The following is a 16,325-nucleotide window of genomic DNA, read 5'->3' as shown; positions in this document are numbered from 1 at the left end:
CTCAAGATTTCAAGAGACTCAGGGAAAGTGTTAATTGTTTTTTAATTATTATTATTAAATTATTATTATTATTATTATTATTATTATTATTATTATTATTATTATTATTATTATTATTATTATTATTAGCAGGGGGCCCCAAACTTCCCTTTCCCTGGCCACATCAGCTCTGACTGTGGCATCCCGAGGCGTTCCCAGGCCAGCTGTCTGCCCCATGGTCTCCTCCCAGCTGCTGAATATGGACAATTACCCTGATAACATCTTCAAATGTAAAAGTAAAGCTGCTAATAGAACCCCTAATCTGTTCAAAGCCAATTAGTGGTCCATATGTGGGCCTTTAGAGAAATAAATAAGTTATTGTGGTTTTGCACAACCACCTAGGCCTAGGCTATTTGTTTATTGTGTTCCATTTGTTTTCACACAGGCTCTACAGGCCTAATGTGCGGTAATGTGTGAGGTGCATTTCATAGTTTACATCCATTATTTTGACTGGTTTTGATACCGGTTGGAAGCAGAGCACACAATCACTAATTGGCCATTTAGTCAGTCTTTGCTCACAGAGTTGGCATGCAGCCTTTCCTCTCTCTCCCCAGAGAGCTTTCTACTTCCCTGTCTGATTCCAACTCTGCTCGGGTGTGCTCCATCAGTAGCTAACGAATGGAGCTCTCCGCGGTGCTGAACCTGTGTTCACTCATTTTGGACACTAATTAGCCATTTTTGCCCATTTAGTCCGCAGGTGCAGCATTACTGATCATTTCAGTAGCAAGGTATGATGCCATGAGGGATCTGGAAAACACATCTGAGATTCTGTTTGTTTTCTACCAGCATAGTAAAGCTCATATTTCCATTTTGTTACAGATGTCGTTCATGCTAGAATGCTAAAACTGCTTCCTCAAGAAATACTCAAAGTCCTTCCCAGACTCAAATCCCCAGGTTCTCTGAAAGATAGACAGATATACACAGAATTCAGATAATCCAGGGACCTACAGAGTTTTAACCCAGGAAATAACATGCTGCAGCTATCTATTGACTTCTGTTACTGCACTGTAAACATGAAACACGGCAGGATTCAGGCCTCAGGCCTCTGAATGGACTGTGAACTTAAGCCCCCCTGACAAGATAGTCCCCCACCCTGATGTAATTTTATCTGCTTTACGGCCCCCCTTTTGCTTGGGGAGCCCTGTACTCCCCTCCCCCCACCAACCATTGCAGTGCAGTGTTGGATGGGAAGCCATGTGCAGTTGCTGTCTGTATTCAGATCCAAATAGAGTAGCCATATACTCATCAAAATGACATGTAACCTACTGAATGATTGGGCCTTCAACACAGCATGTGACAACCTGCCTAGTGAGGTGATGTGGTGTGGTTGTCTAAAACCACTGGCAATTTTAAGCTGTTTTAGGGGTGCTTAACCCATTGATACCTGATGCAGCATTTGCGTGTATATCCCTCATTTGTGTGCGTATCCCTTTAAGACCGCGAACCGCGTTAACGCGGTTCGCGGTCTTAAAGGGATACGCACACAAATGCTGCATCAGTTATCAATGGGTTAAACACACCAACATTTTCATCTCAGCACCCCTAAATAATAATAATAATTATAATAAGCTTAAAGGTAAAACCCGCTGTCACCGGGTTAACGCCACGGCCCAGGTTTGACAAGCTCACACAAGCTCAAGTTTTTACTGCATTCAAGACGCTTCGGAACTCGGACAAAAAACAAGCTTTGACTTGTAAAAAGAAACTGAACTGAATGGTTGTCGCGGTAGGACATTCGGTTATCATTTCAGTGCTCCAGTTTGTCTGAGTTAACGTCATCAAAGTGATTGTTGACCTAATTTAGGGTGTAATTATGCAATATATTGTTTATAATTTATTTCATTCTGATTATAGTAATATGTTGAATTCAACAGCTATTTTACCAATGCTGGCATTGCAGGTGGTTACTACATGTAGGCTATGGCTGAACAAACTCACTAACGTTACATAATACAACTCACACCATAAGCGACTTGACTTTGACTGACTGCGGCTCTGAAACTGCTGATCTCACAACAGTCTCAAGGATTTACACAGAATGGTGTGAAAACAACAACTTTGGTCAGCAGAAAAATATCTCAGAGTAACATGTCAAACCTTAAGGCAGATGTCACTTTGGTAGCCGGTTGACAGTAACTGAGCTAAGCTGATACCTACCCAGTATTAGTATGGTGTTCTTAATAAAGTGCTCAGTAAGTGTAGTTATAATGCCAAGGCAGCTTCTGTTCTGCCCATGCACATACATTGCAGTGGACTCCATTGTGTACCTATTTGAGTTGAGGTTTGCAAAAAAAGTGAAAAAGGGGTTTGATAGTTATTCAAACAGCATCTTTCTTTAGTTAAAATCGTCATCAAACAAAATCATGTTTTAAAATAATTACTTTTTTCCTTCTTCTTCTTTTGTAACCCCATTGCTTTCTTGGTCCTGTGCTGTGCTTTACCAGTGGTTCTCAATGTGGGGTCTGGGGACCACCAGACCCCACACCAATTTGCATAAATTGGGTATGACTGGAAAACTGAGACTCTTGTTATTAGAAAATACTGTAGGATAGTAGAGATTATACAACAGGTAGTTCCGGCCGAGCAATTTGATTGGACAAGAGGGATCCTACCAGTGCCAATATTTCACGCTAATGCACCGGCACTTCACTATGTGTAGATCACTCCGCTTCACAGCTGCTCCAATCAACAAAAGGCTTCACAGCTGTAGAGTAGACAGTAGTAAAGTAAACAGCCTGCAGTTAATTAGGCTGAATAGGCTACATTTTCGGCAAAGCAGAAAGCTGAGGGGACTATTTTTGTTGGCGGAGGAATAAATAGAGAAATCATATATTTTCTCAGCTTTTTGTCATTTTTTTTAATCAGCTTTGTTTAATAGAACTGTTGTATAAAAGCAATATCACACTCGAGGTCGTGCTGTTGTTGTCTAATATCGTCACTGCTGTGATTATCTTCGGCACGAGGCCGCCGAATCACAGGAGTGCCGATATTAGCCAACAACAGCACGACCTCGAGTGTGATATTGCTTAATTATGTGATCATGCTGCCATGCTAGCATTACTTATGTCAGCATGTATTTTGAGCTGAGCTAAGTGCTGTTTGAATCCTCTACCCAAAAGGCTTGGTCAGTGTCAAAAGTGGGGTTTTGCTAGGTGTCAAAAGGGCGTAAGTGCAATTACACCCTTTTGACAGCAAAACAAACTTTGAATGACTTTGCAGTGCGCTACACAATGACTTCCGTGACCATTTGAACAAATGGAATGGCCTGCCATGTTACCTAAAGAGCAGGTGGACCATGTGTCCCAGGACACATGACTTATTGATGTGTCCTGGCTGGGACACATTCAAAGAACTGTAAATAAACCCCTGCAAAACTCTTACTATCAGACCTCATCTTGACCAGTTCACACTCTTAACCTTATAGAATAACATTTGAATCTATAGGCCTAAGTATTTAATGGGAATATTAGCATATTTATATTCATCTAATATTGACCTAGAATATTAATTGGAATGTAATAGTAGAAATTATGTTATCACGCTGCAAAGCTAGCATTACTTATGTCAGCATGCATTTTGAGCTGACCTAAGTGCTGTTAGGATCCACCAGTCTACCCACAAGGCTTGGTCAGTGTCAAAAGTGGGGTTTTGCTACAGTAGGTGTCAAAATGGCATACATGCAGTTTATTGCAGTTACACCCTTTAGACAGCAAACAAACCCTACTTTTGCTGTCTTTGCAGTGAGCTATACAATGGTTTGTACATATACAATTATTTCTTTATCTTACTCCTGCTTATAGTGGACATTCTACATAACACTTATTGTATAATGTAAATAGCAGTTAACCATACCTTTGAGTTCTTGTTTGTTCATTTTAGCTTGTATGCATACCTTTTCTTTTCCTTTCAAAGTACATTAAGAGCAACATATACCCGAGTCGAATTCCCTGTATGTCTACATACTTGGCCAATAAAGCTGATTCTGATTCTGATCATGCAAATGGCATCAATAGTGTGGCCCATCCAATAGAGAAAGCAGATTGCATGGAGTGCTACTTGGGTGTGGAAAAGTATCCTTCTGGTGCTCTTCAGTTTGGGGATTCTAGTCCCAGCATTTATTGAAGAGATCTGAGGCACTCAAGAAGGTAATATGCTAAAAAGCCTTTATTCTCAGTTGGCTATCATTTACAGAAAGTAATATACTATACTATACTATACTATACTATACTATACTATACTATACTATACTATACTACAATGATTCTCAACCTTTTTCATATCAAGGACCACTAATTTAGTCCATATTAGGGCCACAGACCCCCCCATTTGATGACAATTTGTCTCACACACATATGAAAATATATTTATTTCAGTGAATATAATTATGACCATAAGAGTCATTATTCTCCATTCTCAAATTGGGTGTTAATTTCTTGTCAATTAAATATAATATTGGTGAAGTTGAATCATTTCTACATTTGCTGGGCCTGGAACCCCTTCAAGCCTCTGGTGGTCCCCTGGACCACACGTTGAGAACCATAATAGACTGTCGCCTACTATAGTATAACAGACGACATGGCTTTGCATTTACTCCCTACTAGTCATCAGTCTAGTTGGGTACGCGCACGTCGGGTCGACATGGGGTGGGCGCACTGAGGGAGTGGGTGGGCGCACTGAGGAGTGGGTGGGCGCACTGAGGAGTGGGTGGGGGGGCGGTGTAGGAAAGGGGGCGGAGCCAACGTACTGCTGCAGCTGTCCATGGTTGTGTGCTGTGAGCCTACAGAGAGGGGCTGGGTACGTGCGAGATGCAGCAGCCATAGAGTCAGACTAGCTGACATTATAACCCGCCGGGATCTTTCATTTTGCCACGTATCAAAGCCGACTGAAAGGTGAGCCGTCTCATGCATTTCTCTTATTTTCGTGTTTTCCCTCGAGATGCTGCTCCTTGCCCTTGGAAAATTAGTGCTGACGATCAGGCCCGGGTCTTGCATCAAGAGCAGGCCGGCGAATCAAACCAACATGGATGCTGTGCGCTATAGCAGTGCTGCTGCTGATGATGCTCGCACAGATTAAGCTCCCAAGCATCGCTTTCTCAGTCTTAATCCTTCACATAAAGACAGTTTTTCACTGGGAGTCGCGATTTGGAGCAAAATGGGGGGAAAGCCTTTGTCAGAGCAGAATGGGTTATGTTTTAAAACGGTTGAAATACACCACGGGGATTCAGATAGCCTTTTGATAATTCATCTGTGTCAAGATGTCATCCTTTTGGAAGCGGTTGTATTCCGGGTTTTACCTTTTTACCACTAACTAGTGCGTCATTGAGATCAATCTTGCAGCATGCCTGGCTGTTTATATAAATTAATGATTCGCTTGCAGCAGTAGACATATTATTCAGGGATCTTGGCGACATTTCAGTCGTAGGCTTTATATATAGACATATAGGATTGTAACCGGACACTCCTTACATTATCATCCACATGCAGTGACACACAAAAACACATGAAAAATGAAATCTAGACGGGGGGATTTAATCATGCATTTTGCCTTTATTCTTTTGTCTTCTTGTCTCTATTCCACTCAGTCCTGATTGTCTCCAGGACAATTGAATCTGTGGAAACAGGCAGCATTTGAGCAGATGGTGCCTCTAGTCAGGAGCATCGTGTCACACTGCTGCACACACTCACTCTGCTATATCAGCACTGATTCACATATTTTTGGACGGACATCATGCATGGACAAATCTCAAAACATGCTCCTAACATGGTTATTGAAGAACTACAACATGCTGGTAGTGACAGTCCAGACCACATTTACTGCATTCACCTTCTTTTTGCTGTGCTCAGACTGTGGACGTGAGGCATCATGACAGCCGAGCAGCAGAGGCAGCGCTCTCTGTCCACCGCCGGTGAATCCCTCTACCTTGTGTTGGGAGTGGAGAAGGTGGCCACACCGGATGATATTAAGAGATCTTACAGGTGAGGGCGGCCCCCACGGTAACCCCCCACACAGCCTAACCCCCCCCCCCTCTCATCGCCACGGCAACGCCACCACCACCACATGCTGGGTTGTTGTCATTATTCGTATTTTCCACACAGGAAACTGGCATTGAAGTTCCACCCTGATAAGAACCCAGAGAATCCAGAGGCGGCGGACAAGTTCAAGGAGATAAACAACGCCCATGCCATTCTCAATGATCCCACCAAGCGGAACATCTACGACAAATACGGCTCTCTGGGACTGTACGTGGCTGAGCAGTTCGGGGAGGAGAACGTGAACACATACTTCGTCCTGTCCAGCTGGTGGGCGAAGGTGAGACTGGAGGAAGAGTTCTCCTTTTTTGCTCTATTTTCTGATCATGCTCTTTTTTGCTAATCCTTTGCTCACATAATATTCTCTGCATCTTAATCTTTGTTTCGTACCCTCCCCCTGCCCCTCCCACTCCACATGCCCCTCCCCTCCCCTCTGCAGGCACTGTTTGTGTTCTGCGGCCTGGCCACCGGCTGCTACTTCTGCTGTTGCCTGTGCTGCTGCTGTAACTGCTGCTGCGGGAAGTGTAAACCGCGGCCTCCAGAGGGCCACGAGCAGGAGTTTTACGTGTCCCCCGAGGACCTGGAGGCGCAGATGCAATCCGATGAGAGAGGTGAGAGCGAACGGGAACCGCTAAGCTCACTTTGTCATCTCTAAAGTGTTTTGCCGCTCCTCGCTTTTGACAGTTGCTGGCAGGTGGAAGTTCATCCCCCAAAAAAACACTGAAAAATGTTGTTCCCGTTTGTCAAACAGAGGCTGGTGGTGACCCTATCGTGCTGCAGCCGTCAGCAACAGAGACAACCCAGTTAACATCGGACGGTCACCATTCCACCACTTCTTACCACACTGACACCGGCTTCAACTAACCCCCCCCCTGTCCCCCGTCCCCGTCCTCGTCCCCGTCCCGTCGTCCTCTGTCCCCGGCCTGCGGTCCTGCCTGCTTCCCTGCTCCACCTTATTGAGACGAAAGAGAGGGGCAGTCCATGTCTCCACTTCAGAAAGAGAGAGGAGAGGAGAGGAGAGGGACGAGTGAGCATGGCCCATGAAAAGGAACTAATGAAGACACGTCCCCTTACGCCTTTCCTGATTGGTCCGCTACTCCTTCCCCCCGCCCCCAATACAAGAAGAAAAGAGAAAGAAAACGATTGGTTCCCTTTCGTTTTTTTCTTCTGTATTTCTTGGCCTTTTAACCACACGATTCGCCTACCCCCCCCCCCCCCCCACTGTCCTTTCCCCCATGTTTTGCATCATGGTGTAGCATGCACTGTTTAAAAAGAAACATTGTCTCCACTTTTTATTTGATCTTTTGCATCATTTTTTATTTTTTACTTTGAAAGATTCATAATGTCGGTGCATAATGTATGTGTGCAATATGTTCATATGAGTGTCGTTCACCGAGGGGTTAAAGTTTACGTGATGTTTTATGCTAAACAACTAAGAAGAAAGGGCCTGGCTCAGGGAGGTGCTGGATCGAGAGATGTGTTTATGTCGTCTTTGGTGGTGTTTTTTGCCATCGGGTAAAACCTTCAAGAGCAGAGTTGTCATCCACTAGTACAATTTCCACTTCTGATCTGCTGTAAACCAGTGTATTACTGGAGTTGCCTCTTCCTTTACTCGTGCCGTTTGTCTCCACTCCTCTGAGTATTACGATTGTGAATTGTCATGACGTTAAAAAGGCGCAGAGCTTTATTTGCTGGCAGTTTATCATAAATGGCTGTCACGGTAGCTTTACCTTAGTAGCTTTAGTCCTGCACTGCTCACCTGGTTGTCATGACAACTATCAAGATAACTAGTTGCTCACTGGTTTAGAACGGCTTGAGCTATTGGTCTAAATGTGGGATGTTTCATCACAGGGGGATCGGTTAAGAGTTTCAGTGAAGATGAATGAAGATGTGTTTTGCTTATTTTCAGTGAGACATAAGAACATGTCTTTCATTGTTGTGATTTAACTTGATTCCCCAACATTGGATTCACAAATGGGATCTCAAATGTATTGCATCGCTTACAAACATTTAAATCATGTTTTTCCATCACTGACAGGGTGAATTCTTCATTTCTCCTAGTTTGATAAAGCATCTAGAATAGCTAACTTAGCTGTATCTTAAGTTCACACCAATGACAAAACTTATTTAATTCAGAGGCTTCACAACTCGGTAGAGATTGAAGAACATTCATTCTTACTATTGCAGTTATTTTTCTTCATGTAGGCATTGCACTCGTGCTGTCGTACTAGTACTTTCTCTTAATTTGTGACACACTGTTGCTGAAGCCAAGGACCATAGACCAGCTAACCCAGCCAGCGAGTGAGCTCCGACCACAGCTGCTGGTAGATGGGAGCAACGCATCTCTTATCACTGGCAACTCTGGTTCAGAACTTTTGTGTTTAATTCTGAGCTGTCTTGAATTTGTTAAGTAGTAAATGTGCTGTGGAAAAATCATGTTGCACTCTTCATAGTTATTTTCGAGTGAAAGCTGCCTACAGAATGAATCGTTCTCAGCGGCAAAGACAGATATTATCATCATCTTGTTTTTATCCTTATTGTGTTTTGAACTGAAGTCTGATGACGTTGACATTTTGTCCAATGCTGTAATTGTTTATCATTGTTGAATTTCAAGAATCCATGTAGTTGCAGAAGCTCACTATCTGTGAGCAAGCGCTACAGGCAGCTCTGAATAATTACTAGATTTTTCATACCACTGAATATGCATATATTGCCAGACATTTGCAAATGCCATAATCCATGATCACCTTCGCCACTTTGTCAGTTTCATAACTGCTAATAATGTGTTTCAATGGTTTACAATGGGTGAGCTCCTATTGCCCACCCTCAGCTATTAATGGTATGGGTGTTGACCTCTGTGGGCCTGTTATAACATTTCCTGTAACCCTTGATGAAACATAGATGTACCTGTCATGGCTTTTTCATTGAGATACTGGAAAATGCTACTGTAAATGTTCTAAGTTGAATGCAATGTGTGTTCAGAAAAAAAACTATAATAGATCAATGATCAGGAAATGGCTCCATAAAAATGTCTTGAGACAACATAGTATATAGTGTAACTATAGTGAAATGGTTATATGATGCATTTTTGGAATTTTATTTATTTCATATTTAGTCATGTTTCAAATGATGATGATTGGCTGTCATTTCCAATGGTATGGTGTTGTAATGTGACCATTAAATCTTGCAAGGAATGGTTTAATGGTTAAGGTCGCTTGTACATACACTTGGCCCATATAAAGTATAAATCTTGACGTTTATGTTGTAGCATGGTAATTGTGTGTCTGAAAGAAAACAAGTGGATCATTGATCTGAGTTGCTGTTGTTGAATAAATGTTCCTGAACATTTTGGCTTGTGTCCTTGGGAGATTGTGTTTCAATGCCTGCTGCATTGTATTCAACAGAATATGAGGCAGGGGATAATCACCTGTTACTGCTGATGGTGTCAGAGATCGTTTTTATACACGGTTCATTCAGTTCTTATGCAAGAAAACTGCCCGAATTTGCATAATATATAATTATGTTTGCACACAAACACACAAAATATGCTAAACGATGTAGTGGTGGATCAGAATTTATTTTATAGAAGGGTGTGAAAATTGCTCGTAGCTTTCTTACACAGCATAAGAATATAACCAATGCAGTTGAGGGATGTTAAACACATTCAAATTGACATATTATTCATACAAACACAAACTTAGAAATTGGCTTGAGTGGGTTACATTTTGCACTATTTCCTAGATATTACAATTTTCTCGACTATCATGATTCTGATCTTGCATATATTACATAATTTTATTGCATATTATTATTTTGTAGGATATCTTATGGGTGCTTTGGACTAACATCATGTCAGTCAGTGTAGAATAGATGGTTGAAGCGTTATTGTAAGTTGCTGACTGACCTGTGATTGTGAACTTGTGCTCATCCTTAGGTAGGCACAGTGGGGTTTGCTAGTATTCTGCAGTGTGGTGACATATTTTGCCAGCAGATGGAGACAAGTCTTGCATCTCACCAACTTATTGTGGGATCCTAATGATGGATCTTCACACATTGGTGGATGGATCAATTACACATTACAGACATTTTAAAAATGGGTTTGGTGTCAGTCCAGATACCACAGACTATCTCTCATCTATATCTCATATGTATTGTATGTTCTGCAATAAAGGCTATTCAAATTATCCTATTATAGAAAATCATCATCATCATCATCATCATTTTTGTTTCTGAGTTAGGGGAAATAGGTCTAAAGGGTTGTGCAGTTCTGTTTCTAGCAGCTTCAATATATTTTTAAAATTAGGTCATAATTTTACTTATAGATTTTTAATGTTGACTTCACTTTACTCTTTCTCAGTTGTAAACCCAGCTCTCACCTGTAACTAGTTCAAAATGCTATAACACAAGGTTAGAGAGAGTTAAAGTAGAGATCATAACTCCCATTACAAGTGCCTTACATTAGCTTCCAGTTGAATTGCTTGACCCTAACCTGGATCACTGATAGTGTTGGCCATATTGAAGACGAGAAATGATCAGCTATTTATCATTAGGGCCTCCTGAGATTGGCAAATTTTGTTTCTTAGATCTACAGTGTATACTATTTAACACACTAACTAACTAACTAACTAACTAACTAACTAACTAACTAACTAACTTATTTATTTATTTATTTATTTATTTATTTATTTATTTATTTATTTATTTATTTATTTATTTATTTATTTTACAAATACTATTATTAGGATGCTGCTGCTGTTGCATATTGCAGTTGCTTGCTCTTTTTTGGAGTAGGCCTGATAGAATTATTATCAAAATGTTCAATGTGAACAAAATTAATCATGATGTGGTGATATTATGGTAGTGGTGTTTTGACGTTTTTTGGTGGGGTGTTGTAAACATCACTATCACGCTGAGTGCCCCCCTGAGTGTGTGTGTGTGTGTGTGTGTGTGTGTGTGTGTGTGTGTGTGTGTGTGTGTGTGTGTGTGCGTGTGCGTGTGCGTGTGTGTGTGTGCCTCCTGTGTTGGTATGTGAGCTGATGTGAGCTGATCAGGGATTGGATGGAGAGAGACTGCTGGTAGCAACTTTAGCCGCTAGCTCGTCATAAACAACACCCCGAGGTGAAAGTGGCAAGAATGCAGCGGCAAGGTAAGGACATCATCTGTGTGACGGGCTGGTATCATACTGCAGTTAAAATAGTACTGTTGACTTGCACGTACAGGTTAATCGTTAGTTTGAGTTGCTGCTAACGACTGACGTGTGTTTATAATCAGTTAATGCTGCCGCTGGCTAACGTTAGCTCTCTGTGCAACAGGTAACGTTACCTGCATGTAACTGTAGCTAGCACGAGTTCAGCACTAAGGACAGCGCCATTGTTTTCATTATTAGCCTATACTATAGCCTCCCGCTCTTAACTTCTTATAGGCATAGGACTAATACCTAACTATCGGTGCTACTACTACTACTACTACTACTACTGCCTCTGCTAGGGGTTAAACCACTTCTTACATGACTAACTGCAATTACTGTTAGTCAAGTCAACAATGCCTAGCTAGCTAACCTACTTCTGTATACTCTGATATTCCAATACTGCATCAAGTCTTCCTGTTTCATTGGTGCTGCACATATTGCAAATTACCACTTGTTGACGACTGAAATTAACATCAATGCATTGTTATTGTTGTTGATTTCCTCCTTTTCCTCTCTGAAAGGGTTTGGTGAGACCTATCGTGGGACCCCACCAATGACCTTTTCTACGGGAGCAACCAGAAATGGAGGCTCGCCCTCAGATCTAACACAGGAGGATTTAGATGATCTACAGATGGAGCTCATAAAGGTAATGCCGCTCTTTTATTTTATGAAGTAATATTGCAGCACAGGAATATGATTAAAATGAGTCAAATGTGTCATTCGCTGCTGCTGCTGCCTATAGGTGGAGGATGAAATTCAGACTTTGCGGCAGGTGCTTTTCGCCAAAGAAAAGTATGCAATGGACATCAAGAGACAGCTGGGTATGAGTCCACTCGACAACATCAAACAGAACCTGAGCAAAGGCTGGCAAGACGTTCAAACATCAGCCCCGTAAGTGCATCACAGTAGGTTTAGACCAGCAGCTTCCTTGCCATATGACATGACACAGTCTCTTGTTTGCGATCAAAACACTAGTACAGCTCCTCCACGATCCGTTGACGTTGGAAGTAGAGAGAAAAAAACGTCTGGGATCTTCACAACCTCACATTGCAGTCATGTTTCAGAAGAACCCCCACCTTTCCTCTGTTCAGAACATTTGCTGCACATTGTCTCAGTGTGATCAGGTTACATAACCATGAAAGGCACACTCATGGCTGTCACGGTCTCTCTCTTAAATCGAGCTGATAATCTGTCAATCTGTGCATGTTTTTCTCTTGTTTTCAGATATCTCACAGCCTCCGCAACATTGGAAGACATCAGCCAGTCCAATGCGTAAGTGTTCGGCCATCATGTTGACATCATATCCTGAAAACTTTCTATATATGAGGCAGGGGTTTCCCCAGATCTTGTCCCACGCTCACATGTTAAAGAGGGAGGCTCTTCTAAGGAACAAGTGATGGGATTGTCCAGGTCAAATAGGATCAGTGCCCTGTTAATAGCCTATAGCCTCAGCAGTATTAACAGGCAGAGAGAGGCAGGACTAGCCCGCGGCCATTGCTGTTTTTCTGTAGTCAGATGGATAATAGCTACTGACGTGTGGGTTTGTAGGCATGCGTGTACGTGTGTCTCTGATGTGTGTTGACTGTTTCATCTCAGTTGTGTGTCTTGTGTGTCAAATTCTGTCTTTGTGTTGTTCTCTGTATGTGTCCCTAAGGGTCATAGCCGTGATGGGAGCTTTTAGTGATTTCCCTCCGTTCAGGTTGTGAACCCAACATGAAGTGCAGACGAGGCTGTACTGATGATGTCACTGTTGATAACTCAGAATGAGTTAGGGCTAGTAGTAGCATTTAACATCCCCTTCCTGATAAAAGAAGTAAACTCAATCCGATGGTGTTCTTCCCTCTGTATTCTAATCTTGTCTGTTTGTTTTTCTGCCTGGCTTGCCGTAGCTATAAGAGGACACAGGAGAGTCTGTCTCATGCAGGCCAGGTGACTTCTGATGCGCTGTCCAGTATGGGCGTGACCATCACCAGGAGACTGGCAGCCATGAGGTACCGGTTAATAAATACCCTATTGATTTTCACAAGGGAAAAACAAAGGAAATTGTTCATAATGTTCCTCAAATTTTGAGTAATGATTCAACCCTAGCAGAATATCCCAAAAGACAGGCCTTTTTCACAGCCGCCATTTTGTGTCCAAAAGGCAGGGTGAACACAGGTGCAACCAATTCACTAATTAGGGCCCCAGCACTGGAACACCTAAATGGACTGGAAGTTGGAAACCCTAATTAATGTTTTGCTGCACCTGTGCTACTTCCTGCCTAATAGACACAAAATGGTGGCTGTGAAAAAGGGCCCGTTGCAAAAGATTGTAAAGACAGGCATTTTGGAAACAGACACTGCTGTGACGCTATCTGTGTCTGTCTTTATCTCAATGCTGCAAACTCAACAGAGCTCTGCCACTCCCAAGCCCACCACGGTAAGACTTTAGCAGTAGATAAGTGGCAACGTCACCAAGTAGTCTCACTGCAATACAACGAAATATAGTCTGAACTGTGTGTTTAATGTGTTTGTTCCAAGTTGTTTTTTGTGTGTCGAATGTAGTGAGTCAGTTTGAAACACAGAATGAACAGAAAACCGAGGGAGCTTTTTAGTTCCACTTTAATATAGAGATTCATGAAATATTTGAGCAATTTAAAGGAGTGAAGCAAAGTGAGTATTTTATGCTGCTGCTGATTCTGTATGATGTTTTTGTGATCTCCTATTCACCATCCCCATCCCCATCTCCCACACTGTCCCTATAACCAGTGATTTCGGACCTGGAGCAGGCCAACCTTAGAGAAAAGTACAACTAGTCATATACTATGATGGTTCTCAAATGTCCTTCATCTCTTTTGGTTTTCGGGGAGCCCTGGTTTTATCCACGTTTGGACTCCAGACCCCCATTTGCCTTAGTTATTCACAAATGTCCCCACTCACTGATGGCACCACTGACGACATCACTCACCAATGACATAGAGGTGTCACTGATGATGTCACAGCTACTTAATTGGCGTCATTCACAGGTCTGGATGACTTTGTTCACCGGTGGCATCACTGATGGCGTCACACAACTGCTTGAATGACATCACTGATGACGTCTTAATTGATGGCGTCATCGCTGATGACATCACAATGGCTGTCATCGGTGATCTATGACCTCACTACTACCTGTGACATCATCAGTGATCTGTGACATCAGGTCAGTGACATCACTATGGTGAGGTCCCCTGGGGGTCCCCGAACTCCATGTTGAGAGCTCCCTTTTTTCCTTTTCCCCCCCAAGTCTACTGTTACTGCTTTTTTGAATGGGAATGCATCTTTCATTATTACTTTAGTTTCTACCATTAGTGTGCTGCCTTTTTGTTTTTGTTTTTGTTGTTGTTGTTGTTGTTGTTGTGGCAGCGGCGTGTGCTTCTGTTTGTTGTTGTGTCTTGTGCCCTTTTTGTTTTAAATAAAACATTATTCATCACAAAAAAGTGATCTATTCGTGTGACAATAAAGACGGGCTGCCGTCTGAAATCGTGTTTTATTCACTCCCACCCTTCTTCTCTCTCTCCTTTCTCTGCTGTGCCTCTTGAACCTCTTGACACGCCCACCAGCCACTCCATAAGCATGCCGGCTATGAGGTAAAAATGCCAAGATTTAAGATTTCCACTTGCACCGCTTACTTAAATCTGTCAGTCACTTAGGTGTGTCTGTGTGATTCATCTAGAAATGGCATTTGAGTCCTGAAGTTTTGAAGGGATAGTTGGGATTTTTTTTATGTGGTTTTTGTATGAGGTACTTGCCGACAGTCAGTGTACTTACTATAGAGTACAATGCAGCCGGCACAGTTCCAGTTTGGAGAAATGGAGACTGGGTGTGTCACGCAAGTAGAGCAGGCTGCTGAGAGTGAACAGGGTCACGAGCAAAAAGGTAAAAAAAAACGAGGGTGGAGGCATAAAAAGCTTCCATACTGCTGGCATAATCCAAGTCTCCACAAGCCCTAAGATGCCAAGTCGACTTGAAAACACATCATTTACACCATTGTTTTGAGCTGAAATATAGCCATTATGTGCACCTGGACGTGCTAGATTTATTCCTCGAGCACCTGGCTACAGTGCAGATTTCAGCTAAAACAGGGTGTAAATTATGTGTTTTCAAGTCACGTTGGCGTCAGGGGCTTGTGGAGACTTGGACAGTCTCCATTTCTCCAAACTGGGACCGCGCCGGCTGCGCTGACTGTCGGCAAGTATGTCATACAACCCCGCAAAAATCCTAACTAGCCTTTTAAAGGAAAAATAGATAATCATTCCTCCCAGTGCTATAAAATACATTTTGTGCACTTGAAATAATAAGTTGAATTGTTTATTTTAAAATTCACCGGGCTCTGCGCTAAAATATATTCCAATTTGTGTTCATGTTTCACTGTAGACATTACTTGGGCAAATGACGGAAACACCTCTGGGTTTGAAAGAAGCTCCTCGCACCAGAGCTCATGAGATGGACCACAGTGAATTGTTCTCCCATGGCTTGTAATGTCCCTTTACTTCTCTGACCCAGTGAACTCTGCCACTGTCACTTATGACTGCTGCATTAACATGACTGATGGGATGCATTACGTTTGCTATGGAAACTTAATTTAAACTTAAACGTCCAAATAGTCCTTAATCATTAAGGACTATTTGGACATTTAAATTTAAATTAAGTTTAATCAACACATTAAGGCTTAATGTATTGATATTCCTGATACTCCTGCATGTTGTTTAAGTGTGATTTAAGAGTTTACTTATTTTGAAATGTAAAGCAGTAAAATAATCCTTCAGTCTTTGAATTTCAGTTACTCAGAATATGCATTAAGTGACGTCAACTCTCAATTAATCAACTTTTCAAGAGTGGAGAATTTCACTAATACAGTATAAAGTATTTTTGTACTTTAAGATTTTTCAATTAAAGTCAACTTGGATGGTATATGTGTGTGTCTATTTTGTCACTTGTTTGGTTGTGCTATTGAAAGTAGGCTACAAAATTACGGGGTTCAATTCGGAATTGCTAATGGTCCGGTGTGTTAGGTCCCATTCCGTGCAAAAGCTGTTTTTACTTGTAAAT

The 16,325-nt window shown here is 42.0% G+C and overlaps 2 protein-coding genes across 3 annotated transcripts; both read left to right on the top strand.

The window, feature by feature from the left end:
* Positions 1 to 4,830: 4,830 nt before the first annotated feature.
* On the top strand, positions 4,831 to 6,952 carry dnajc5aa (DnaJ (Hsp40) homolog, subfamily C, member 5aa). The gene is made up of 5 exons (XM_083639119.1): positions 4,831 to 4,928; positions 5,883 to 6,014; positions 6,135 to 6,348; positions 6,508 to 6,679; positions 6,820 to 6,952. The coding sequence occupies exons 2-5, from the start codon at positions 5,902 to 5,904 to the stop codon at positions 6,930 to 6,932; spliced, it is 612 nt and encodes a 203-aa protein (XP_083495245.1). The 5' UTR covers positions 4,831 to 4,928; positions 5,883 to 5,901; the 3' UTR covers positions 6,933 to 6,952.
* Positions 6,953 to 11,127: 4,175 nt separating this feature from the next.
* Positions 11,128 to 16,166, top strand: LOC310778638 (tumor protein D54-like). Of its 2 annotated transcripts, XM_083639122.1 has the most exons (8): positions 11,128 to 11,214; positions 11,778 to 11,902; positions 11,999 to 12,147; positions 12,481 to 12,528; positions 13,146 to 13,247; positions 13,648 to 13,674; positions 14,837 to 14,863; positions 15,651 to 16,166. In XM_083639122.1, exons 1-8 carry the CDS (start codon positions 11,202 to 11,204, stop codon positions 15,667 to 15,669), a joined length of 510 nt encoding a protein of 169 aa, XP_083495248.1. In that variant the 5' UTR covers positions 11,128 to 11,201; the 3' UTR covers positions 15,670 to 16,166. The 2 variants fall into 2 exon arrangements, with proteins under 2 accessions (XP_083495248.1, XP_083495249.1); XM_083639123.1 differs by lacking the exon at positions 13,648 to 13,674.
* Positions 16,167 to 16,325: the final 159 nt, after the last annotated feature.

The sequence above is a fragment of the Poromitra crassiceps genome, assembly GCF_964638095.1.
Source record: "Poromitra crassiceps genome assembly, chromosome: 6".
Classification (NCBI taxonomy): domain Eukaryota; kingdom Metazoa; phylum Chordata; class Actinopteri; order Beryciformes; family Melamphaidae; genus Poromitra; species Poromitra crassiceps.
Note: the sequence above shows the minus strand (reverse complement) of the source record. Positions and strands in the feature narration are given on the sequence as shown.